Source organism: Epinephelus fuscoguttatus, linkage group LG2 (genome assembly GCF_011397635.1).
Source record: "Epinephelus fuscoguttatus linkage group LG2, E.fuscoguttatus.final_Chr_v1".
In the NCBI taxonomy this organism is placed as follows: Eukaryota; Metazoa; Chordata; class Actinopteri; order Perciformes; family Serranidae; genus Epinephelus; species Epinephelus fuscoguttatus.
The window spans coordinates 13,534,100-13,560,002 of record NC_064753.1 but is presented as its reverse complement, the minus strand read 5'-3'; the positions used below and the strand labels follow the sequence as shown (position 1 = coordinate 13,560,002).

The 25,903-nt window shown below is 40.3% G+C and overlaps 1 protein-coding gene across 2 annotated transcripts; it reads left to right on the top strand.

Annotated features, from left to right (window-relative positions):
• The first annotated feature begins 235 nt into the window (after positions 1 to 235).
• On the top strand, positions 236 to 25,903 carry LOC125899447 (semaphorin-7A). Of its 2 annotated transcripts, none has more exons than XM_049593805.1 (14): positions 236 to 557; positions 8,973 to 9,106; positions 9,235 to 9,303; positions 9,394 to 9,492; positions 9,816 to 9,924; positions 10,325 to 10,420; positions 10,516 to 10,658; positions 10,829 to 11,007; positions 11,992 to 12,094; positions 14,429 to 14,624; positions 16,570 to 16,685; positions 16,930 to 17,081; positions 20,604 to 20,677; positions 23,675 to 25,903. In XM_049593805.1, exons 1-14 carry the CDS (start codon positions 455 to 457, stop codon positions 24,028 to 24,030), a joined length of 1,929 nt encoding a protein of 642 aa, XP_049449762.1. In that variant the 5' UTR covers positions 236 to 454; the 3' UTR covers positions 24,031 to 25,903. The 2 variants fall into 2 exon arrangements, with proteins under 2 accessions (XP_049449762.1, XP_049449772.1); XM_049593815.1 differs by having other exon boundaries at positions 239 to 557; positions 20,604 to 20,671.

The window sequence follows — 25,903 nt, the reverse complement described above, 5'->3', positions numbered from 1 at the left end:
TGCAGCTGTCTGTGTACCTGCACGTCTCCCTGCGCTTTTCCTGCGATTCTGTCGATTTATTTCGACTTCTGTTTAAACTGCTCGGACTTGCAACTCATCCCGGGGAGTTACTGTATCTTTTCTTTTGGGAATAAATCAATCGACTGGCATTATCTGCATCTATTTCTGCATTTAGGTCCATCTCTCATTGCCTTGCGCGCACCTGCAGTGACACGATTAGGATAACTGTGTTTTGCTATCAAATTCTCTAAAATTAAAATGAATAAATAAAAAAATAAATAAATATAAGATCATTAGAGAAGGCTATAATTGAATGATGTCACAATCCATGATGTCAAATATCATTCCGTCAGTTATTAGGAAACATGAAGAGGTAGGGCTGAACACACGGACATCTACTCGTGTGACGCAGTCAATCGCGAGCCAGCGGAGCAGCTGACACCTCACACGGACAATGTTACCTTTATTTCTAACAGTACATTTATTATTTTCATGCCTCAATAGTTTGACAGAGGCGAACTCAACGCATTTACCGAGGATGACATTCACGGAAAAAGGTAGGCTATGAAATATTTCCTATTTCACTTTAACTTTGAAACATGAAATAGTTCTGACATCGCGATGATGCAGCTATACTTGACGTGTATCCATGAAAATAACACGAATAAAATGTTTAATTTTTTTTATGTCTGAGGAAGAATGCGGAGGGTTGTCTTCCCAGTTAATTTAAAACCCACAAAAGTAGCCTAAGATTGTCGTTCTCAGTTCAGACAAACGGAACAGAGCTGCTGACTGCATTGAGAACAAGTTTAATCATCAAAGTGCTTATCTGGCATCAGCATCGGCGTTTGGCATCAGGGTGAATAATATTATTCATTAAGGCTTCCGTAGGGAATTCAACTGTGATAGAAAACTGAAAGACATATTGATACAAGGACATAAATATCCATTGATACTGTTACATGGACACAAACACACTAAATCATTAATATTATAAGAATCAGGTTATAGATAGATGCTTTATTCATGTAATTTAATCAGAATATACATTTAAAATATTACAGTCATTGTAAAGTCATTGTTCAGTAGCTTACAGTACTATCAAAGTTACCATATGGATACTATGGGGATAACAAAGTGATCCCACAATATTTAAAAAGCATGTCTTGAAAAATAAGAGTTACATTTTTGGAAAGTTTCAGTGATGAATCAATTGTGAGAAGTTGTGTCTTCAAGAAAAAAGGCTCTTTTAAAAGATGACTGATACATGTCACAGAGGAAACACAAAAGTATAAATAAAAAATAATGATACCTGAATTCCATAATGATACCTGAATTCCTGAATTCCATAAAGCTGTGTGCATGTCATCACATTTTATTGATGTAGGTCTACTGGGACACCTGAATAGAACAGGGTCATTGTAAATGTTCTGAGTAACGTCTTGTGCTTTCCATGGTTTTACAAGTCAAATGTCTGCTTTGAGTATAGACCTGTGCAATGGATTTCATTGGTATAGCATCAGCGCTTTCATGTTGACACATGGGTGGAATTTGAATTAATTTGTATAGCACCACATCATACAAAAGCAGTTCAGAGTGCTTTACATAAAAACTATTTAAAACAGCAAAAAAGAACAAATAAACAGAAACACTGATGCATAAATACACATAAAAACACATATACAGTACATAAACACATAAAAACAAATCATGAAGCTGGGTTGTTGCAGTAGAAAGACAGATATTCTTTTGAAATTTAGCTACATACTAGAGAAAACAAAGACAGGGGCTGAGGCATTTGCTTTTGCTCAAGAGGTAGCAGACCAGACCCAAAAAAAATGCTTAGAGCTTGCCCGTTTTGACCTTATAAAGTCAATGGTTTTAACACTGGAAACAATATGGCAGCCAGCTGGTAACAAACAGTCTCAAATAACAGTTAAACAGAAAGCTAAATCATGTTTCTGAAAACATTTTAGGTGACAAGAGGGCAATGCTGCAGTAGATTCTCAGTTCATGTTTGATCAGGACTTAGTTTTACTGTTACCTTTGCTTTTACAAAACAGGAATCAGTATGGCACCAACTTCCTGTTCAGGAGTTCTGGTATTACAGTGCACTGAAATATGTTTCCGAAAACAGTGAACAGCGTCTTATATTCTTGTACAGAATCGTGTAAGGGAAGGTCTTTAGTTTAGTTTTAAAAGAAGTCTGTGTCGGAGGAAGTTTGAGACCAGCTGGAGGGCTATCTTTAGGTGCATAAAAATTTAACAGCATCTCACCAGACTGGTAAATGGGAGTCACCTTGTGGCCAGAGAGGTCAGCTGGCGTCATAGCATGTCTGAGCTATGTGCTGAGGAGCAAACATGAGAACATGCATTCTCCCACGTTCACACACATACTGACACTGCAGATTTTGCTGAATAACAAACCTCAATATGACACCCCTCTCATTTTACTGCAAGGTGCCTGCACTCCTAAAATGCTTTCATTTGCACAATTATGCAGTGTCATGTATGGATCTTATCTGCTGATAAGGATGTGAGGGTAGTTGAGGGAGACTTGGAACACCAATATGAAGAACAACGGTCCAGAAAGATGTTTTTAGTTTTGGGCTGTTCTGAGGCCGAATTAAGGTGTGTTTGATGTGGAAAATCTTCACGCTGTTTCAGTTTGCAGTGGTGCAAGTGGAGTGTTTGTTGTGGTGAAATGAAGGGATTGGGGAACATGATGGCTCAATCAAGTGCTTAATCACTGAGCAGGCATGGTGTCATAGTAGGCACTTTTTACCTGCCATACATACCATCTGCTCAGCTCACTCAGCAATTTTCCATTCACCCCACCTTGCCACCACACCTACCTGCCAGCCTATCACCTGCCCACACATTTCCCACTCCTGCCTGTCTACCACACCCACCTCATCAGGCCAAATGCCCTCACCTGTGGATCATTACCTCCTGCCCCTATAAAGATTGCTGCCAGGCTGACAGGGGACTCTCAAGCGGAGGGTGACGTCGAGACGGTTGTGTGAGAGTGAAATTTCGAACTTGTTTGTCAATCCTTGGTTAAAGTGAATTAGAATGGATAACAACTGACGTTGACGTTGGATTGTGGACTTTTGGAATTGGTTGCTGGTGGTTCGAGTGGGGTTAGAGGAGGGAATCGACTGACGGCCTGTATAGGTCCGATAGCGGTGCGCACGGCTGCCCTTGCTGACTAAGCCAGCTAACCAGGCTTTCTGTGTGGGTCCCCATGCCAGGGAAAGGTAGCCAAGGACAGGGGGGAGTGGTGGTGTAAGCCAACAGCTGATAGAGAGGGAGAACAAAAGGGATAGGTCGGATAATGACAGTGAGGGTGAGGTGAGAGACAAAAATTTGAGGAAGAAGCCGAGGCCGGGAGACTAGGCTGGATTCAAGTTTGTGGTTAAGTTCAAAGATAGGAGCGATAAAGGCTTAACCCCCCTCAAGTTGTCCGAAGAGATTAAAAACAGAATGGGACCTGTATTGAATACGAAAATGATGTTGAATGGAAATGTGCTAATTTTCTGTAAAACTGAAGCTCAAAGAGAGACGGCAATGAAAAATGGCTATTTGCTTAACAGGCCTATTGAATGATTCATGCTTGACAGCAATATGCAAAATATGAAGGGAGTAATTTATGTTAGCCCTGACATACCTGAAAATGCTATAGTTGGGATAGTTGGGGTACAGTAGGGAGCTGAGATTGAGGCTGCACGCAGGTTTAGAGAGAGAGGGACAGCAGTGTTGCTAACATTTAAACGACAAGTGAAGGGAATGCCATCAAGAGTGTATTTGGGATTCTTGAGCTTCCAAGTGAGGGAATACAACCGTTCTTCATTGCGCTGTTACAAGTGTCAGCGTTTTGGGCATGCAGCAGCTGCTTGCAGATAAGTTAGGAGGTGTGGAAAGTGTGGAGGTGACCATGAGTTTGCTCAATGTCAGGCAAGGGAGGCCAAATGTTGTAACTGTGGGGGAAGCCATATGACCTCCCTCAATGACCACCTAATGACATTTTTAAAGATATTGGGCCTGGGTTTGGTCTCTCTCTGTTCGTAGATGATGGAGCAGTGTGGAAAAGCAGGAGTAAAATAAAACACATATCTGAGAGAATGCAAGGAGCGATAAATAAAATAGTTGAATGGGGAAACAGGTGGGGTTTTAAGATATCAGCAGAAAAAAACAACCCATGTTGTGTTTGCTAATAAGAAAACTGAATGTCAAGGTTTATCTATGTATGGACAGGCAATCCACCCTTCGATAAGGCCCACACCCCTTAGTTACTGTTGCTAAGTCCGACAAACTTTCGGTTTCGGAGCTAGACTGTCGCTGACTGTACTCCCTGGAGAAATACTCTCAAATTTTTGGAAAAACAAAAAAGTGATTTCAGCCAGAAGCAGAAAGCAGGGTCTACAATATGCATTTGAAGGATATATTCAGGATGCCAGACTGACACAGCAACGAAGTTAAGGTAACAAAATAAAGATTGAAGCTAAAGCCTACAGATCACAGAGTAAAAATGAACCACCACACCACTGCTGATCGCCACAGAAGACAATGAATATAAAGGGAAACTTTGCTGATATTGAACCAGCTGTGTGGCATCACAGTGTGAACAGATGATAGTGTTTGGCTTCACCCCCATGCTGCTGCCAGCACTCAGACCTCGGTCGCTGGACAATCAGGGATCTCCGGGAGAAGTCAAACAACATTCATCTGCACACAAGGCATTGACACACAGCTGGTTGAATATCGGCAAAGTTTCCCCGCTTCCCTTCACTGGTTCCTGTACAGCAGGGTCGGTCTTTTATTCACTGTTATAATCATTAACAAGCAAAAGCAGCATGTGTATACATTCAGTAGGCTATATCTTCAGTAGCTAGCCAGCTAACCCTACACTTTTCAGGGCTTGATTTTGGTTTTGAAACAGGGAAGAAACGTAAATTTCCTTCCTACCTCTCCAGGTAACGAGTATCATTAATACACAACGTGTCCCAGGCACAACATTTAGCTCCAAATCCACAAAACCAGCCTGAAAATGAAGGAAATCTGCAACAACTGCATTAGAGTCAATGGAGCACAGCTGTGTTGTTGTTGGACCCTGGTCTGAGCCGGCCCAATGATACATTATGATTGGCCAGTCTGCGTCCGGGGGCAGGACTTAGCAAAGGGTCAATTGAGAGGGTAAAAGTATTTAAATTCTTGGGAGTACATTTTGATGAAAGGCTCACATGGGGAGAACATATTGATAGTATTGTAGGTAAATGTGAAAAGGTTATTAATGTGATGAGGTCTCTCTCTGGAAGTACTTGGGGTACTGGCTGAGACACGCAAATACTAAGAGCAATGGTAAGATCAAGACTAGATTATGGATGTTTGTGGTATGGTACAGCAACCAAAACAACTCTGAAGCATCTTCATGTAGTGCAAGCAAAGGCATTGAGGGTGTGCTGTGGGGCCCTCCGCACCACCCCAATCCCAGCCTTACTGGTTGAAATGGAAGAGACTCCACTGGGAATTCGGAGGACAAAGTTGGCAATGCAGTACATAAGTAAACTAAGGGGCTATAAATGGGAGAATCCAACAAAATCAGTCCTGGAGGATGCATGGGAGTGGGGAGGAAGAAGGGTCAAAAAGGAGTGCTTCATTTTTAGGATCAATAAGGAAATGGAGGGGCCGGGGTTGGGGGAGGTGGGGGTTGCCCCTATAGTGCACTGGCCAGTTGTACCGCCTTGGTTATTACCATCACCGGAGATAGACCTCAGCATATTGGAATCAATCAAAACAAACAAACAGAAGTACAGCTTATAATGACCTGGTGGCAAACAGACTAGAAAGCTCCTGGCAACATCATCTTCAAATTTACACAGACGGGTCCCAAGATTCAGAAACAGGGAAGTCAGGTTTTGCCTTGTGTATTCCAAGTCTGGGCATAGTAGTGAGCAGGCGACTGTTGGAGGGGGTTTCAGTCTTCACAACAGAGCTGATGGCCATAATATGGGCATTGGAGTGGGTGGAGGAGCTGCAGCCAGGGCAGGTTGTTATATGCTTAGACTTAGACTATGTTGTTTTAATGACTGAGGGCTGGCCTGGGACCTGTTAAAGACTGGATAACACAAAGACGAACTCTGTGAAGCGTGCAAGAAACAACAAACTGTGAGGCATGTCCTTGTGGAGTGCAGCCAGAAGAGCGAAAGAGGATGTATGAAGCAGTGTCAGGCCAGCCTGCAAGGGGTGTTACATTAAAGAGCCTTCTGAATCCAACTGAAACTAGCCAAGGGCTGTGAAAGCAGTCCTTGAGTTCATCGCTGCTACAGGATTACACTTGTGGAAATGGAATTAAGTGCATTACAGACTCGACCCGTCGGCGGCAGCAATGTGCCACAAGGCATCTAGGCTGCCAGAAACTACAAGAAGAAGAAGACTCTCCTTGCCAGGTTGTTCTTTGCCCACATGCAAGACTTTCCAACACTCCTTACCTGCCTGATCTCCCATTACCAACCCTGCCTGCCTCTGACCTGCCCGCATCATCTGTTTCCCGGTAAATTCACCAGCATTCTGTCCCCAACCACAAGTTCTGCCTCAGCATCTCTGGTTTCTCTCTGCACTCTCTTGGGTTTCTCTCTCTCCTAACGTCTCTCCTTTCACTTACCTGTCAGCTCCTTGATCCCTCGCCTGGCTTCTACTTCCCTGTTGCTCATCCCTCATCAGCTCTGCTGCTTCACTGGACTGCTCTACTGATTCCGGACCCCTCACCTTCTCGAACAGGCCATCATGAAGCCCCTCTCTGTTACCTCGACCTGCTAACAGAATGAACTGTTTGGGTCCAAGGACTCATGTCCTCGTTCTCGGTCCCACTTCAGAGTTCGGCCCGGCCCATTCCCTGGCCCCTGAACCCAGAGACTGTGTGTGGGCTCTGAGCCTGAAGACTGAACTGTTACCAGAACATCTTTATCAGCTCAAGTTCCTGTTTATTCTATGTATAAACAAAGGTCATTCCCAACTATCCCTGACTTCCAGAGTGCTGCATTTGGGCTCAATTACCCACGTTGCACATGGAGGGTATTCTGGTATGCATGCAGCAGCACAGAAGAGTCTCACACTAACAAAGGAAGGGTTGCTATTTTTACAGTATAGCAGAGTGCCTTCAACAAACAAGTTTTCCATTACATCAACATTTGCACTGGTCTTGTCTGGAACACCATATACATACTAACAGCTGAGATGATCCCCAAAATAAGGAACTGAAATCAACATCTCAATAATCATGTCTCGCAAATATCTTCTCTCGCCAACTGCTAGAAGATAGTCATTGTGAGGACGCTACATACACACCAATACAAAAGATTAATTATATGCGACAGCTTTTAAATCTTATAATGGCATACTTTTAATTTTACTCTTACAGTTCTTACTTTATGTACACTTCTCATTTTCTTGCAAAGCAAACATATTTTAATATGTTTGCAACAGCTGTGGTTAACTGCTCAGTGATTCTGACTGTGATCTCTTTCATCATTTACTACTACTCTTCATCAACATTTTCTACAGCCCTGCTAGGCAAATTTCACATTACAAGAAAAGGTGGCCAAAATCAGTATTTTTGCTCTCATGTGACGCAAGTCTTTTTTTTTTTTTTTTTTTTTTTTTTTTTGCCTTTTTTAGAATAGTGTAGATACAGAAATCCCCACATTTCCCTTAGCCACTCTCATAGGTGGTTCTAAATCTAAGACATAGCCAATCATTGTACATGGAAAAATGGTCATGTGTTTTTCTCATACAACCATGTTTTTTCCCTCCATACTTTGCAGTTGCTGTCAGCCCACAGTAAGGTTTTTTTTTTTTTTTTTTTACTACTCAATTAAAGACTGATAAGGCAAAATGTTTGTCATCCAAATAGTACACAAAATTCCAAGTCAAACAGGACTGTTCACCAAAACTACATTTAAACATTGGAAACACCTTGACAAGTCATTTGTGGCACATGAAGCAAACAAAGCAGGCACTTCAGCAGTGGGCAGACACAAAGTCTACATAAGCCACTATGAATAGGACAGTGTCACAGTCGGTCTCTCTGTCCCTCCTCTGCAGACACATTCTCTAAATTCCCAGGCCCCCTTAGGTCATTGTTTGAGATGGGTACACTTTGGTCATAAAGGGATGGACAACAATACTCAGGTAGGCTGTGGTGTTTAAACAATACTCAGTTGGTACTAAGGGGCCCAAAGTATGCCAAGAAAATTCCCCTCACACCATGACACCAACACCACCAGCCTGAACCACTGATACAAGGCAGGATGGATCCATGCTTTCATGTTGTTTACGCCAAATTCTGACCCTACCGCAGCAGAAATTGAATTCCAATCTTATATTTTCCAGTTTGGTGAGCCCATGCGAATTAGTAGTAGCCTCAATTTCCTGTTGTTAGCTGACAGGAGTGGCACCTGATGTTGTTGGTTCAGAGATGGTCTTCTGCATACCTTGGTTGTAATGAGTGGTTATTTGAGTTACTGTTGACTTTTATCATCTTGAACCAGTCTGGCCATTCTCCTCTGACCTCTGGCATCCACAGGGCATTTTCACCTAGAGAACTGCTGGATATTTCCTCTATTTCAGACCATCCTCTGTAAACCCTAGAGATGATTGTGTGTGAAAATCCCAGTAGATCACCAGTGTCTGACATACTCAAGACCAGCCTGTTTGTCCCCACCACCATGCCATGTTCAAAGTCACTTAAATCACCATTCTGATGCTCGGTTTGAACTTCAGCAGGTTATTTTGACCATGTCTACATGCTTAAATGCATTGAGTTGCTGCCACATGATTGACTGATTAGCTATTTGTGTTAAGGAGCAATTGAACAGATGTACCTAATAAAGTGGTCGGTGATGATATGTTAATATATGCTGTAGATTATTTTATTTTATTAATTAATTTATTCATGTATTTATTTTTTGCAGAGACTCCAATGATCAAGTTGTCTTTGCCTGGGCACAGTGCACCTGTAGGGATTGTTCTGGAAAGAGAGCCCGGCATTGTCATAGCTGCTGGACAAAAACACCTGTATTCATTCAACTTTCAAAATCCTCAGGAGGTAGTGAACATCTCTGACTTTGTTTGCTCACATTATTGAAATATCTACCATCTGTAATCAAATAACAGATTGCATGAATTTATAATGATGTGGAGATGATGACTGTCCTGCATCCTTTCTCTTCACAGTCTCCTCGAGAAATAAGCGTGTTGTGGGCACATTGCATCGACAAAGGGCCCCCACAAAGAGTGAAAGCGGTAAAAGAACTTAACTTAATAGCAAACAGCAGATCACATGATATGCTGGTTAGATCTGATTAAAATATCATAAACATTTTTGTCATTTAGGATTGCAACTATAACATCACTCTGGTCCATAAGAAGTCAAAGGACAACGAGGTCTTTCTTTGTGGAACTAATGACAGGGAAACAGTGTGCTGTGACATGGTAGGACACATAGAGATTTAATGGGTATCTTACTGACACTGGAAGAAAATATCTGTTTTGCTGAGACAACACTGGGAATAATCACCATTGGTGCTTTTTTCTGTCTGGTAGTTGCTATCATTGCTCATGGAGGCAAGTCACTTCTCCTTCTGTGTATTTGAAATAACCCACTGATGCTGTTGCAAGAATTTTTTTTTTTTTTAAATGTACCTGTACGATGCATAAGCTTTTATGAATTAGGTATGCTGAATCATTAAATTACATTTGTGATACCAGATGGAGAATAGCGAAGAGAGTTTAAGCCCTGTTGTGTTTTCTTGTAGAATTTAGCAGTGGAGCCACCCAGCTGCATTACCTTACCTGAAACAGAGGACATAAAAACAAGCATAAATGAATTTGTCATAAAGGAAGGTGAACCCTCTGTTCTTGTTGGTAAGTTTCTGTACACAATGTATTTTTTCTATGCTGATGATACTCTGCTATCTGATTTCTATGCTCTTTACCGCACCACTAACCTGCTTTACTCAGCTCAACACTTTCAGATGATTGTGCCGCCTTCTTTGCTGCTAATGACATTGTGCTGGTGCTACCTGCTCGTACCTTCTACTCACTCCAGACTCCAGTTTCTCACACTGGCATCACAGCCAGTACAGACACATTATGGCTTTCACACAGGTTTTGCTTATCTGTAATTTTACATACATGAGAAACTGGTTTCTGGAATATGAACTTGCTGCAAATTGAAAGCACAGCAGTGCTGCTTACTAAAAAATTAATAACTAAAAAAAAAAAAAAACAACTAATAATTTCTGTTGTCTTTGATTATCATTAGATAGTGATCTCTACATTACATACTCTGGATCTCGAGAGTTTGTTGGCATCCACAAGTTTGGGGAAAACAGACTTACACCTGCGAGCAGTGATAAAGGTACTTGCCTGGATAGAGCTTGTTTTCTGCAAGGACTTAAGAAACTTCATTTGTTCTGAAGCTAGACAAATATTTACATTTCTTTCTGTCTTTAGAGCAGCACTATGTGGGTCTGGTGCTCAACAAACGGAGAGACAATCCCCTGCAGAGCAAAGTCTATGCCTTCTATAAGGAGAAAAACAGAGAGACAGGCTTGGGCAGTGAAATGTGGCTCCCTTTTGTGACCCAGGTTTGCATGGTAAGACCTGCATAATTAGTTATTAGGGTTGCGCTTTTAATTTTAAAATTTTGAGCTCGATTTTTTTATGAATAAAAACAAATTTCAGCATCAGATATATGTGCACAAAGTAGCTACTACATATGCAATATGAAGGACAGATCGATCGCTTGTCTATGCATTGCTTCTAGAAAGATCGTGGTGGTCGCAAAAACAACCTGCAGTTTAGCTGGACATCTCAGATGAATGCCAGGCTCTACTGTGGAGACCCTGAGAGCAGACAGCATTTCTCTGAGCTGGTGGATGTGGCTACTGTGCATGCACACCTTTGGCAGGATACCAGGATTTATGCACTCTTCAGAAATGAATGGTATGACTCCATTATAATACATATTTTCATGAAAGAGTTGAAAGCATTTTGTAAAGTTTTAATAGTGCTACATTTCACGTTTGAATCATGTTGGGACAAAATAAATGATCTCGAACATTTAGTAGCATATGTACTCAAGTATGATTGTAACTTTAGCATTGGCCTTATCAAATGTTACGCTTTTTCAAAATGTAATCCAAACTTGACTCATGACCCATTTTGGTAAAATTCTGGACTTCACATGTTGGATTCTTGCCAGGATCATAACATTAGTCAGCCACAATGACGTGAGGTAAAAACCAGAATGACTTTGCTGTTGTTGTGTCTTTACATAGAACAGCAGTCACTTGATGTGTCAGCCAGTTTAACCAAAGGACATAATCCTAAACTATCATGAGATGGGAATAAAAACTGAAAACAGTTGCTGTTTTCTTGGCTTTTTGTCTTTTAGTTGACAGGACAGATTAACCATGAAATGGGTAGAGAGAGAAGGGATGATATGCAGCGAAGGGGTGCAGGTTGGAATTCAACCTGCAGCCGCTGCAGTAGGCGCGTAGGTGTATTGCCTTTGTACATAGGATGCCTGCCCTACCCACTGAGCCACTGAGTGCGCCTGAGAACAGTTGTTTACACAGAAGTAAAACAAGAGAAATGTAACTCTTAAATTGACAAAATGGGCAAACCATTGTACAGTTGATAAATTTCCCTAAACTTTGGAGATTATGTAAATCAGAAAGAACTGGTTGTTTTTTTCTTATTTTCTTACTTGTCTTTTGTCTCTAATAGTCTTATTTTACTCATGCTTCCTCTTGACAAGCAGGTCAAGTTATGTTCCCCTTTCTAAACTTAGCCCTGTCTGCTCGGCTCTTTCACAGATTTTACCAACGCGGCTCGAAATCTTTACTGACCTTACAACATTTTGTTGTAGCAGCAGATGTCTTTTGTGTATATTTGCTGACCTCTGTGTCTGGTGTCTCTCTGCAGGGGTATGAGTGCTGTGTGTGTCTACACGATACAAGACATTGAAAACATCTTCATGACCTCCCCATTTAAAGGCAATGACCACCAAAGAGAAAGGTCTAGAAAGGTAAGTTTCATGCAAATCCAGATGTAAAATAACCATAGGTGAATTAGGAACATGATATACAAAGTTTGTGGTGGTTCTAGGCCAGGGCCAGTCCTTTTGATACAGGGGCACACCTACAAGTAGGGTCAAATATCTAAGTCTGAATAATAAGATATATGTGTGTGTGTGTGTGTGTGTGTGTGTGTGTGTGTGTGTGTGTCTATACATATAGATAGATAGATAGATAGATAGATAGATAGATAGATAGATAGATAGATAGATATCAGTGTTTCCCACAGGATTTTTGGAGACTAGCTACATCCAACCTTGTAGGGGGTCCAGGGGCATGCTCCCCCAGGAGAAAATTTTGTATATATTTGATTTAAAGGCATCAGTCTGGTGAATTCTGAGGGCCAAGTTATGATGGCAGAATATGCCTAATCTTTGTGCTTTTTATGTGTGAAAAATGTTCTATTTGTCTATTTGTAATGATAAAAACACTAGTGGTATGTTATGGTGAAGGGTTACACTTAAAATATGAATTAGTGGTTAAACATTTCAGTTATAGAAAGAAAAATGACTGACGTACTGATCTGCCTCTGGAAGGCTATTTTATTATTTTAAATCATGTGCAGACAAAATATTCTTTTAAAACTCTCTCCCTCACAAACACAGTTACAGATACGCAAAACAATACAAAATATGCAATACGAAAAGTAAACGAAAGGTAAGACTCAAATTAATTTCACACAAACAGACACAAATTACTGCTTCCATCCCTCCCTCCCTTACGATTTGAAAGTATGGCACCCTGAATCAGAGCATTTCATTTTATGGGACTTTGAAAATAAGATTTCAAAAGCCCTCTGGTAGTTGAATGCCTCTGGGACAGCCCCATTTATGGCAACCCACTGGAACTATGGTGTGCGCAATCCAGCCGAGGCGCGGGTGCTGGAGCTAATAGCGGCCATTCAAGGCAATGTAAGCGGCTCGGCACTCCGCTCCACTAAAAATACGCGCCGGATCTATTTCTGATGGATATCAGAAATATCAAATCAGATCAGAAATATCAATATCACAGACCAGATGAGTCAAACAGGAAGTCAGGCGCAGAAAAGAGGAGAGTATCCGGTCAATTTTCACAATAAAACACCCATGAAATCTCTGGATCGTATTTCACATCGCTCCATCAACATGATGTGACATGTAATTACCATGAGCCAAATGAGAAAGAAAAAGTTTTCAGAGTTTACTTCAATGGTGCTGTGTGTTTCCATGCAGTATGGGTTATTTTGACATTTGAGATTTTGCAAGTGAAAAAAAAAAACAGAGGCTGCAAGGTGGTACAGCAGTTAGCGTTGTTGCCTCACAGCAAGAGGGCTCCTGGTTCGCCATCCCGTCCTTGGCTTTAATGTCAGCGTCAAGCTAAATGTGATGTTTGTAGCCATCAAATGCATAATTAACAGCACTTTTAGAGGGCTCTTCTTTCCCAGCAAGTCAGCTAGAAACATTCAAAAGTAAGCAGGACACTGTTTTTCCATCACCTCATGGGGCTAACCATAGCTTGATTAGCTAGCTAGCTAGCTAGCTCCAGCTGTTTAAAAACAGGTTCCCAGGAAGTGTGTGGGGCCTTGAATCCAATTTCCATTATGGCCAAATGGTGTAATCACATCCATCACGTAATGCCATGTGGTTCAAAAAGACTTCTTACTATCGATCATTTCATTCCATTTAAGTTAGCAGAGCGCTAATCCCAAAGTAGCTGGCTTGGCTGGCTGGAATCTCAAGAGTACCTGCTTTATGGGCCACAATCCTGCTGGGGTCAACGTCAGCAAAGGCATGCAGTCGCAAGAGGTTCACACAGCCGAATCAAACAGGATCAGATTAATCTGAGCCAAGTCCTCAACAAGGGCGCGTCACAAGCCCGTCATAGACGGGAGGTTCCAGACGTTAAAGCGGATTCAACCTGCTTTATGGGCAACACAGTGCAGAAGCGGTGCAGATCATCTGGGTAATTTTGTACAGATGAACTTCTTTAGCTTCATGCACCACTGAGCAACTTAAGTAGGGACAAGCGGGGCGCCAGCTCCAACACTGTATCCAGTTCTATTTTTACATCCATAAATAAAATCTGCCCGCAACAGTTGTCATCCCAGCTGACAAAACCAATTTTCGCAGACTTTTTTCTTCAGCTATCTGAAATAAAGAACCATTGTTCCTAAAGAACAAAGAATTTCAGATAATAATTCGATCATTAATAATATTGAAAGTACATACATGCCATGTGGTACCAGAATGTAACCAAACAATCACTTGGTGGGCAACCAAAACTAAAACATATGCCTTTTTCCTCAGTGTGTTAAAGACAGCACAAACATTGCTCCACCCATCCTGACCATGATCAGAGAGAATTCGGAGATGGAGAATCCAGTCTGGCCTATGAAGAACTCTGGCCCACTTCTCTTTCATCACCACAGCTACACTCACATCTATGTTGATGGTTCCCAGAACAAGGAGAACAATGACCACACAGTTCTGTTCCTGTCATTAAGTGAGTAATAAAGTAATTTGAATCAGGGAAGTTGATAAGAATAGTGTACTGTATTGTATACGTATGTACATTTGAGGGTCATGACATATTCAGGTTCCTTTAATTTGTTTGTATACTGGAAGGGAAGCATTTTGAACAACTTAATGTTTGACATTTTAAATAAGCAAGAAAAGTTCACTTTAACATAGCAGATGAGCTGCAGCTCTAGATATTACTGTAGTATCAAATATCTAGTTGGGTTAAAAATGGCCTGCAGACACCCGCAGCCTGATTCAGCCAAGTACTATTCAGCCAATAGGACTGAGTTGTAGACAGCAGGACTCATCACCTGTAGGGCAAATATGGGTGTGTGGTGTGACTCACTAACAGGTCAAAACAAAAGTTTTACATATGTACCCACATGCTAGAGGCTTACTGTGAAGTTTAATGTTCTCTCTGAATGCCAAATTGAAATGTAGTAGAAGTATGTTACATTTGTAGCACTCACTATTGTTGTTATTACTCCTCACTGGTTCGAGTGCACCACTTGACAAGAACTTGACAATGGTATTAGTCCTGCCCATGGCTTTGATTGGCTAATTGAGTCCCACCACTGTACTCATTGGTTGTTTTTTAGTGTAACTGAGAAGCTGCTGTGATGATGCCAGACGAGTCAGTCAACTTGAACTCAGTGATGTTGTTGATTCAAAGGTCTGGACCCAAGTTACGGCTCTTAAACATATCTTTAAAAAGTTTCAAAAATGATTAAACCATTTTGGACAAACTATAACAAACTACGTCCTAGTCTCACACCTCAGAGTGGGTGTTACCCAGGCAGTGTCTGAGTGGCATGAAAGCTAGCTTGCTAGCCTAGCTTGGTTAAAATAGCACTGCCATGCATAGTGTGGCTGCTACACTTAGGTCACGTCACAGCCCATGTCTAAATATGATACACTAGGTATCCTCCTGCATCTGCTGTTGACATTGCGGGACAGCAACCTTACATGTATTGTGCCGTTTCAAAATACACTTCCACTTTTACAAGAAATGCACAGTTTCTGCTTGTTAGGTGCATACAGTCTTTTTCAAAATGCACTTGCAACGTCAGCAAAACACCTAATTTTTGGCATTTATTTCCTTGTGCAACAAAAGCACATGGTTAGGTTCAGAAGTTCAAATAAACACAAGCAATTTGTGCTTGCTAGGACTAAAATATTGCAACAGTCAAGTTAACAAAGGCAGAATGAGTAGGATTTTGTGGTTTGTAAACACAACATTAAAAGCTGGTCCCTCCTCCTCGGCTCAACAGCTCCTTTTGGATGCCACTTATAATCCGGCATGTGATGGCTACATTTTTATAGAGTGCCACCCTCAAATCCTGCATGCTGTTATTGGCTGAGGATTACACATCATTGGACAGCTGTTAAGTTTACAAACCACGTCAGTCTTGCAGCTGCTAAAGTTGTGTTGCTCTTTAATTATACTGTGTGACCCAAATTGGTTGAACCAGTCCTTTATGACCATCCTTACAGAGGTCCGTGCTGTCATTAGCAGAAGAATAAAGACTGTTGAGCCAACTGAACAGTTTCCCATGTCAAATGGGAAGACACAAACAGCACTTGTATATGAATGTGATAAATGTTGTAGAGAAACAGCCTACAGCAAGAAAATCCCAAACACATTACCCATGCACTGTTAGGCCTATATATAAACACATGAACTTTGCTTTTCTACTTTGTCAGTTGTAACAGGATTACTGGAGATGGGTTTACACAGGTTTTGAAGGGGATTTTTTATGAAAATAATCTCTATTTTTTATCAAAGCATTTGATAGGCTTGGCTGTAAGAGTCATAATGAGGTGATGAAATGAGATATGAGTGAGTTGGCTTGTGTTACACTGGGGTGTGTTATACAGGGTTTGGTATTTAGTCACATTCCTGTGTATCTGTCTGTGTGTTTAAACAGATAATGGAGGGATTCATAAGGCAATACAGAGTGAAAGTCAGACCTTTGTCATCGCTGAGTACCGACCCTTTGACCACAGAACCCACATCCTCGGCATGATTCTGCAGCCCTCCTCTGTGAGTAACACAGTACTGCCTACACAACTATTCACCCCGCCAAGACACAAGGGTGGGAGTGTGAAAGCAACTGCCAGTAATTGTCATAGTGAGATAAAGGAAAATGGTACTACTTCTCCAGGTGTGCTTGTAACTTAAATTTTCTGGATGAAGTCTAAACTTTTCAAGGATATCGGTGTTTTGATGAATAAGTCAGAAATGGTCCAGTACCATTCGAAAACCTGTGTACTATGTGTCGTTGCAGAGGAAGCTGTATGTGAACTCACAAAATGAACTGGTCCAAGTGGATGTGGCAAACTGTACCCACTATGGAAACAGCTGTCAGCAATGTGTCTTGGCCAGAGATCCCTACTGCGGCTGGAATGAATTGGGGAGAGACTGCTCCCCACAGACAAAGTAAGACCACCCATCTTTATGTAACCGGAGACATTTAATCAAAATATCTAAATATACGTTACCATTTCACATCCAGAGATTACATGGAGTGGCCTCAGTTTAAAGGTGCCCTGTGGAGTTGTCTTGTAAACCGACAAATACGTTCATTGTTTCTTGTGTTTGCTTGAGGTCAAACAAAAAAAAAAAAAAAAACAGATTAAGAAAACACAAGCAAATGAGGAAACATCATCATCAACTTGACAAAAGTGCAGCAGATGCACATGGCTGGGCTTATGAAGTCACTGAAGTTGGCTATTTGTCATTGTGATAACATGATTCAGATATTAAAATAATAAGCAAAATGCTAAGACTAACAGGAAATATCTGCAGTAACATCTGAATCATTGGATCACAGTGTTGAAGTTAGCCAAAAAACTTTAATTATAGGTTAATTTCCAACACCGCTGATAGATAACCAACTTCAGTAACATCATAATCCGATCCAATCCAATAACAAGCGCCCCAGCTGTGTGCATCACTTTATAAGGGTACTTTTAATTCATACGCAAGTACAATACCAAAGGTTCATCAAACTCAGCCACACAGTGTCTCACCATCCGCCTCATGCTGTGTTATTCACGTGGTGTCATCATTTTATTGTGTAATGTGCCATGTATTTCTATAGCTGATTAACCGCAAACTGCACCCATTAAGGAGTCATCACTTCCTGTATGGAGCAATTCAGATGTCTTTGATAAAAGTCATGTTCCCAAAATATTTCAACATTGAGCCAACACTGACAGTGCCAACTTGGCACTAGCAGTCAGTCTTTTATCAACACAGCAACATACTTAATTCCATAGCTGTCAGCTGTTTTGGCTGTCAAAGACAGACAGCACAATAGTGTTTTGTTGTTCTCAGCGAACAGTCTTTATGAGCCTTTGTCCTTAAATAAATAAAATAACTAAACTAAAATATAACAGATTGTCACAAGATGACATTTTAAATGATGCTATATTATACATATGTATTATTGGGTCTGTTTTTATTTTTGTTTACTTAGCCATTATTTTGCAGAAAAATATTAGTGGACACTGAGCATAGAGGAGAAGAGAAGAGGTGATCTTTCAGCCGGATACATAGCATCAGAAGAGTGTAGAAATGTGTAATAGAGAGCTACTATATAGAATAAATAGTTATAGCTACTTACTTTTCTGACTTAATTACTGCCTATCAACATCATTTCTGGTCTCTTTTAAACACAACTGAGCACCTTCTAAATTCTGCATCCGCACCTGTTTTAAAACAGGATTTTACCGAAAACAAATGATCCCTTCAGAGCAATGATTTCTCTTCAGACAGCAGTTCAAGAGTGCTCGCATATTTGGAATATAATAACTGAGGATTGGAATCAGATTTCTTGTGCAAAGGTTTCAGCATGTTGTTATGTCTTCGTATCAACAATAGCCGGTTTTCAGGCTGCCCATCCATCCATCCATCCATCCATCCATCCATCCATCCATCCCATTCTTGTGAACGAGATATCTTAAGAACACCTTCAGGGGATTTCTTCTTTTGGTGGTCAAAGGCCAAGGTCATTGTGACCTTGTTTCTGGCTCATTCGCATAAACACAATATCTCAAAAAGGCCTTGAGAAATGTCCTCAAATTTGGCACAAATATCCTGTTGGACTCAAGACTGAACTGATTAGATTTTGGTGGTCAAAGGTCAAGGTCACTCTGACCTAAAAAAAAAAAAAAAAAAACAAAAAAACAACCAACATATTTTTGGCCATAACTCTTCATTTATGAACTAATTATCACAAAATTTAACACAAATGACTGATAGGGTCAAATAATGAAGTGAGGGCATTTTTTATCCAAAAGGTCAAAGGTCAGCTTCACCATGACATGATAATGTTCTGCAAAAACACTTCTGGCCATTATTCAACACCATAACTCAGAAATAGACAGGCAGACATTTGGTCAGACACTAAATTGGTGACACTAGTCTTGGGTGTCCATCTTCAAACTGCGCTGATTGTAAAGATCTTTGATGCTGCCAAGGCAAACATTTATGCAAAGCATCCATGTTTTAGAGTATGTAGCTTTGCAGCAACATCCACATTTAAAGCACTGTCAACTGCCATGGCACAAGTGCGAACAGACATGGGTGTAAACTGTAACTGCAACCTGACTGATATACAGAGGCATTCAGCCACAAGCTCTAGTTTTGTTAGAGCACTGAGCATACAGTGTGTCATGAGTTTTGGCGTTGCAACACGATCACCTGACTGCTCACTGTCACATGATGGTGTAGCTGTTTGAGCAACTCGGAAGTGTTAGGGGAAAAATGTTTTACAATAAAGTACCTTGTTATGACAGAATTGTTTTTAACATCGCAACAACTTTTATCTATCAGGAAACAGTAGGGGAAAAAGTGTAGAGGATATTAAAATACATCTGTCATCCTGTTCAAGAACCAAAGTGTGATCAATTCTGATAATAAACGGGTGTCATTCTTCTATGGAGGACTTTTTTTCATGGGAGTTTTTACTGAAAACACAACGTTGTTTGTTCCTACTACGATAATACTGTGAGTTTTCTCACGTTGCAGCCCTGTGTTTGCAAATGACGAAGAACTGCACAGATCATGTGTACTGGTGTCATTATTACATTCTCACTTAACATATACAGTTTCAGTTTTCAGTAACATTGAGACAACCTTGTAGTAACCCGATTACAAGTTGACTTGAAATGGACTTTACCTCCTAAACCTCAGAGACAGCTTTCTCTGTTAACAGGAAGGACTTCTTTTTAATAATAAGAGAGGCTAGAATTTCTGTGGTGTGTGTGCGGGTGCGGGTGTGTGTGCGTGTGCATGTGTGTGTGTGAGTGTTAACTTTGGTACTACCGGTCGCTACACCACTAACACAGAAACACAGCTACCCCCACCCTGACAACCCTTTCACATGCATACATTTTCACCGTTGTAGCACAGTACATCTGCATACACACTTCCTGTGATTTGGTTGATGACTTTGATCACTGAGATCACTTTTTTCGTACACCGCATATAAAAAGGATAAAAACTGTGATCAAAGTCTGATTCATAATTTGCTCTTTGGCTCTACAAATGTAGGAAATGATAGAGTCTAAGAGCAAACCTAAAATACATTTCCTGAACGTTGTCATTCACAGCTTCCTCTTTTTTGCAGTTTACTGTGAAGTAGTTGCCAATAAAGTCTTTATGCGACCTACGTGATTAAATGAACGTGTGTGTTTGTGTGTTTATAAATACATGCATATATAGTATTAGTAATAAGAGTGTATTATGACAGTTGTGTACCTTGCGTTAAGGCAAGTACACTGTATTATGGTCAATTTAAATGTCAGATGTACTTGCATCAGTTGGCAGGTAATTTTGTTGTGTCTTTTGTGTTTGTGAGTACATAACTACAAGTAAAAACACACTAGCTTTATGCACAGTGTCTTTAATGTAACTGACATAGTATTCTAACTGAGCTGTGCTTTCCTTTTACAGAGGTACAAAGCAGGATGTGACCCATGGGAACCATTCCATCTGTCCAAAGGTTCAGCTCTCTGGAACAGGTAAAGGTATCAATCTATATCTATATTCATTCATTTTCCATAACCGCTTACCCTGTTGGGGGTCGTGGGGGACTGGAGCCTATCCAGCTGACATTGGGTACGAGGTGGGGTATACTCTGAACAGGTCGCCAGACTATCACAGGGCTGACACATAGAGACAGACAACCATCCACACTCTCATTCACACCTACGGGCAATTTAGGGCAATTGTGGGAGGAAGCATGGAGTAACCATAAAAAACCCCCACACTGACACGTGGAGAACATGCAAACTCCGCACAGAGGGGCTGCCCCATCCTGTGTTTGAAATAGGAACCCTCTTACTGTGAGGTGACGGTGCTAACCATTGCATCACCTTGCAGCCTACGCCAATATTTCTTGCTAACAGTCTCTACATTAAATATGAAACTACCAGCAGCCAGCTAGCTTAGCTCAGCACAAAGACTGGAAATAGAAGGAAACAGCTAGCCTGCCTTTGTCCAGCAATGTGTTTGCTAAGCTAAGCTAACCCACTACTGGCTACAGCTTTATATCAAACAGACTGACATGAGTGGAATTGATCTTATTTACCTATTGGCAAAAAAGTCACAGTTCCCTGGGTGTACTGACAATAACGTTCTCTTCTTAAGGTTCACACAGCGCTGTTTAAATGTGCACAGGAGAACAGATCTGCATTAATCCAAACAGATCAGGATAGGCTATGCCTGTTTGCCTGCATGATCATAATAAGTGCAGATAAAACTGCGCTAATCAAACATGCATGAAAAACATGTTGGAAATAATAACTCAGAATAGATAAATATTTACACATTTTTCTGGCTGAATAGCTCAGTGGCTCCAGTAAGGCAGTACTGCTGCTAGGTTACGAGGTGCTGTATGTTTGTTCTCATAATATAATAAGGGTCGTCAAGGCTGCCAACCAAATACTAAATTTAATTTTGTACACTGTAAGGAAATCACTTATCCCTAACCAACCTATGCACTTATATCTGCAAATGAAAAGCTAAGCTCTTTAAACACAACTATACTAATTCAAGTTCAACTATCCAGGATGTTTGTGCTGAAGTTGCCCTACCAGTCCTACTACAGTGCATACTGTAATATCTCTCTGTTGCTTGTGTCTAAATCCCTGGAATCAAGTAGAATAACATAGTCTCCATGTTTTAAAAGTACTAGCCCTTGACTTCAGAGCCACTGCATCACATGTTCGTAATTAAGAATACTAAATATTGCCTGTCTTTGTGTGTCTGTTACTAAAGTGAGGAATTAGGGCTGATTTGAACTGTTAGTTTATCTCACCATATGTTTCACATGATATGGGACACTTGCAAGCAACCGACTTGGCCACTTCCAAGAACTGTTTTATCTTGCTCTACAAGCAGTGTGGTTTGCCCTTGTCACGTCATAGCCATAATGTTGCCCCAAGCATCTGATCTGTGGTTCTGATCTTGTGATCCAGTTTTAATTTTCTGAACAAGAGCTTTGACCTGTCTTTTAGAAATACTAAAAAAGTATTAGTCTTGCTGAATTCTTTATTAACCCTTATTTCCAACTGTCTTATCACACCCACTGCTGGGGCCTGTGCTACGACGCAAGTTCAGCATACCCTGGACACCTTTACGTTATCTGGCATCACTAACCCTAACACTGGCTGCCTAGCACGAAGCTGGTTATCAACTAGCTCAGTCAACTCTGGGTTTTCCTCTCCAGCCACAAAAGCATTCATGTGACAGAGGCGGGGTTGTTAATTAATTATGAGCAACATTATCAGAACCACAAGTTCTTCATATATGAGATAAAACAATACTAATTACCAGCAGGAGTGTCTTGTTTTAGGGACAGCAAAAGTCATATTTGTTGGAGTGCCATGTAAACAATAGCACGTAATCTTCCAACAAAATAAGAAGATGTAGAAACACTAGAAATAATTTCCAAATATTACAAGTAGGCCAAGGTTAAACATTTGTGTAGGTATTATTATATTTCAAGTACAGAGTGAGAATTCCTGCTGTTAAGTTGGATGATTAAGATACTACTCCAAATATGTCATGTAAGACATTTAAAAGTAATGCCAGACTGTTTTGATGTGGTATATCTGACCAAAATGTTGTTTTTAACAGTTAACAGTGTGTGGATTTTTCTTTTAAATAAAAGACAATCTTCCAGTTTCATTTCCACTTATAATACACTTGTGTTTCATGTTATTCGGGAGATAAAATAAACTTTGCACTATAAAAATGCTGTGACACTCATCGGTGTTCATAAACAATCTCCCCATTTGTTAAAAGTTCTGTTTTAAAACCAGAGTGTAAATAGAAAAACTGAAATTAATAAAATTATTCTAATGATATTAACATTTTTACTAGCGATCTGATTGGTCAGAGGTCAGGGTGTTGACAGGCTGTGATCTGATCTGAAATTAACCTGCTCCGGGATGGGTTAGCTGTTCAGTGTATGTTACCATGGTAATGTATCCTGGTAAAAAGTGAACCAGCCTTATAGTGCTAAAAACCCAGGGTTAACCCTAAAGTTACCTTCTTAAGACCTGAAATTCTGCTTCATAGTACAGGCCTCTGGTCATTAAGGGTGTGCCACAAAGCACAACTTTAGGCCCCATCTTCTTCTCATTTAACATTAGAGACCTCCTTCTATATTGCAGTATGCTGGTAATACAGTTCTCTATTCTCCTAGTCTGCTTTTAGATTCTGCCACCCTCACACCAGACAGACTTCCTCATTATTCAACAGCTCTACTTGCTTGCACTTCACGCTTAAGTTGATGTGCAAAAGTAAACTCCTCTGCTTCATACCATGTAATAATAACCCTTGATAAAACAAACTCTTTTAAGTTGCTGCACCTTAGTAAAACAGTTTCACTGTTAGGTGCAGAAGCTATCCACCTTGCCAAGAGGCTCATCATGCTCTAATTAAAATAAGGAACCAGCCTAGTTAAATAAAACAAACATCCGCCTTGAAGCTAAACAGAGCTTGTCTTCTTTTCTCAGCGTTTAGATATTCTACTGATCCGCAGGCAGGTGTCGCCAAGGACAGCATCATACTTCCCCCTGAGTCCAAGTATTTCCTCCAGTGCCTGGTGACGTCCCATCATGCCCAGTATACCTGGCATCACCTCAAGGGCAACACATCCTGCGACTCCAGAGAGAAGCAGTGCCTTCTTCTGATTGACAGCATGGGTCCTGAGCAGGAGGGAACTTACACATGTGTGTCAGAGGAGATGGGCTACAGCAGAGTCCTGGCACAGTACCGACTACAGGTGGAGAGCAGGGCGGTGGGCCGTTCATCAAGCCCACTGCTCTGGCTTTGTCTAATAACTGTTCTGATCAAGAGTTTGTCCTGTTAGTCCAGAGTAAATAACAAGATGCATAAATAATATCGATAAATGACACCTCCTACTTCTGAGTGTCTGTAGTAACACAATAGGTAGGGTCGCATTTTAACTAAATGAAAGTCTTTTTGTTAAAACCACAAGTCCCCCTTTTTTCCCTTTTAATTTACCTAACAAAATAACTTTACTTTTGTACTTTTCTTATTTATGCATCAGTGTTTTTTTCAAGTGTAGTAGACACTGTTACTGAAAACAGATGTCTTAAATTTACCAACAATCTGCTTTACTGATTATTGAAATTATAATAGCAACATTTTTATTGTACATAAATAGCAATAGCCTACAAATGCATATTTTCAGAAGAATGTGAAGTAGAAAATTACATGCAAAAGTTCAGTGTTCCTCATTTAACATATCAGAATCCTTTGATGTTCCACCAAAGGTGTTTGCCGTCACCTGCACATAAACAGCAGAGTGCACTTTCAACCAGCAGTGTTGATAATGAAGACTTTGTTACCATAATTTCAGCTAAACTTCTTGATCATTGCAATACCAATTTCAATGCAAAACAAATGTGTGCCTCAGGTATTATTACATTTGCATACAGTCACAGAGCCAAAGACAAAGCAATACATTTTAGCTTGTTTTGGACACTGGAAAAATGTGCATTATTTAAGACTTTACACCGTAGTAATAATAATAATAATAATAATAATAATAATAATAATAATGATAAATGTATCTGTTCATTCACCTTTTTAAAATTCATAGAAGGCGATATGTCTCTTCTGCAACCATCTTTGGATTAAGAAATACATGAACTGCATGCTAGGAAACTAGTTCAAAGTCTACACTGTATTAAAAGCTGTCAAACAACCCTCTGGGTTTTTAAAGATTGCAAGGGATTATTTTTCAGAAAACCAGATGCCTAGCTGAAATGTCATAGTGCTACATGATATGGGGAGTGCCACATGCAGGAAGCCTCTTTGACAGCTTGAAATATGTTGAAACAACAATCATGCAGGTACATAAGTCATGAGCCTTAAAATATGATCGACTGCATTTGAGTTCTTTTGAAATACTACCTGTTTGACATCCGTTTCCTTTTAATGTGAACTTCTGCCTGATTACAGAGAACATTCCGTCTTAGCTGTAATTTCCAGTCTTGCTAACTACCTCACTTGCTTAACGTGCTTTTGACCATTTGTTTGTCAATACTTCTCTGCCAGTCAAATTCATATTGTGAAATATTGTAGTGTTAGTGAAGCGTGAATCCGAGTGTTGAAATAACACAGTTGTGATCCTTAAGGTCCTTTCAAGCAGTGAGTGGTTGCCTTGGCAGCACGTGATATTGTAAAAAAAGAATTTTTTTTTTTTTAAATTAACAACAAATTTATTTGACCTTTATTTTCTAACTTTTTCCTGCTTTCAGTTCCCTTAAATCCAGGCAGCTATGGCACTTTATTTATTTGTATAAGTGTTTGATACTAGAGTTGTATGATCACTGGTGGTATTTATCCACGCAGACAGCTTTGATTTGGTTGAATATGTCGTGTCTCAAATGTTTCTCTTCAACCCAAAACAACGGAGGTGAATGCTGTAGCATTTAATATTTTCCAGATGAGTCCCGGTTGACAAGAATTAATTGCTGTTTGCAGTCTGTCCAATTCAATAATTACCACATTGTTTCCTTGTCCCTGTATGACTGCAGTGATCCAGGGCAGTTAACATCAAGAGGTGTGTCTGTCATTGTTTTGAATGAATGCAATGTTTTTATGCAATTATTAACTTCTATATGTCCATGTTACATTTACATAATGTTGAGCTCTGCAATGGATTTATTTTTGGAAGAAAATGTTACTTAAATACATGTTTCTGTCGATGTGCA

Coding starts and splice junctions, on each gene's coding strand:
- LOC125899447 (XM_049593805.1), top strand. CDS start 455: ATGTTACCTTTATTTCTAACAGTACATTTATTATTTTCATGCCTCAAT. Junction 558..8,972: donor GATGACATTCACGGAAAAAG/GTAGGCTATGAA, acceptor TATTTTTTGCAG/AGACTCCAATGATCAAGTTG. Junction 9,925..10,324: donor TGAACCCTCTGTTCTTGTTG/GTAAGTTTCTGT, acceptor GATTATCATTAG/ATAGTGATCTCTACATTACA.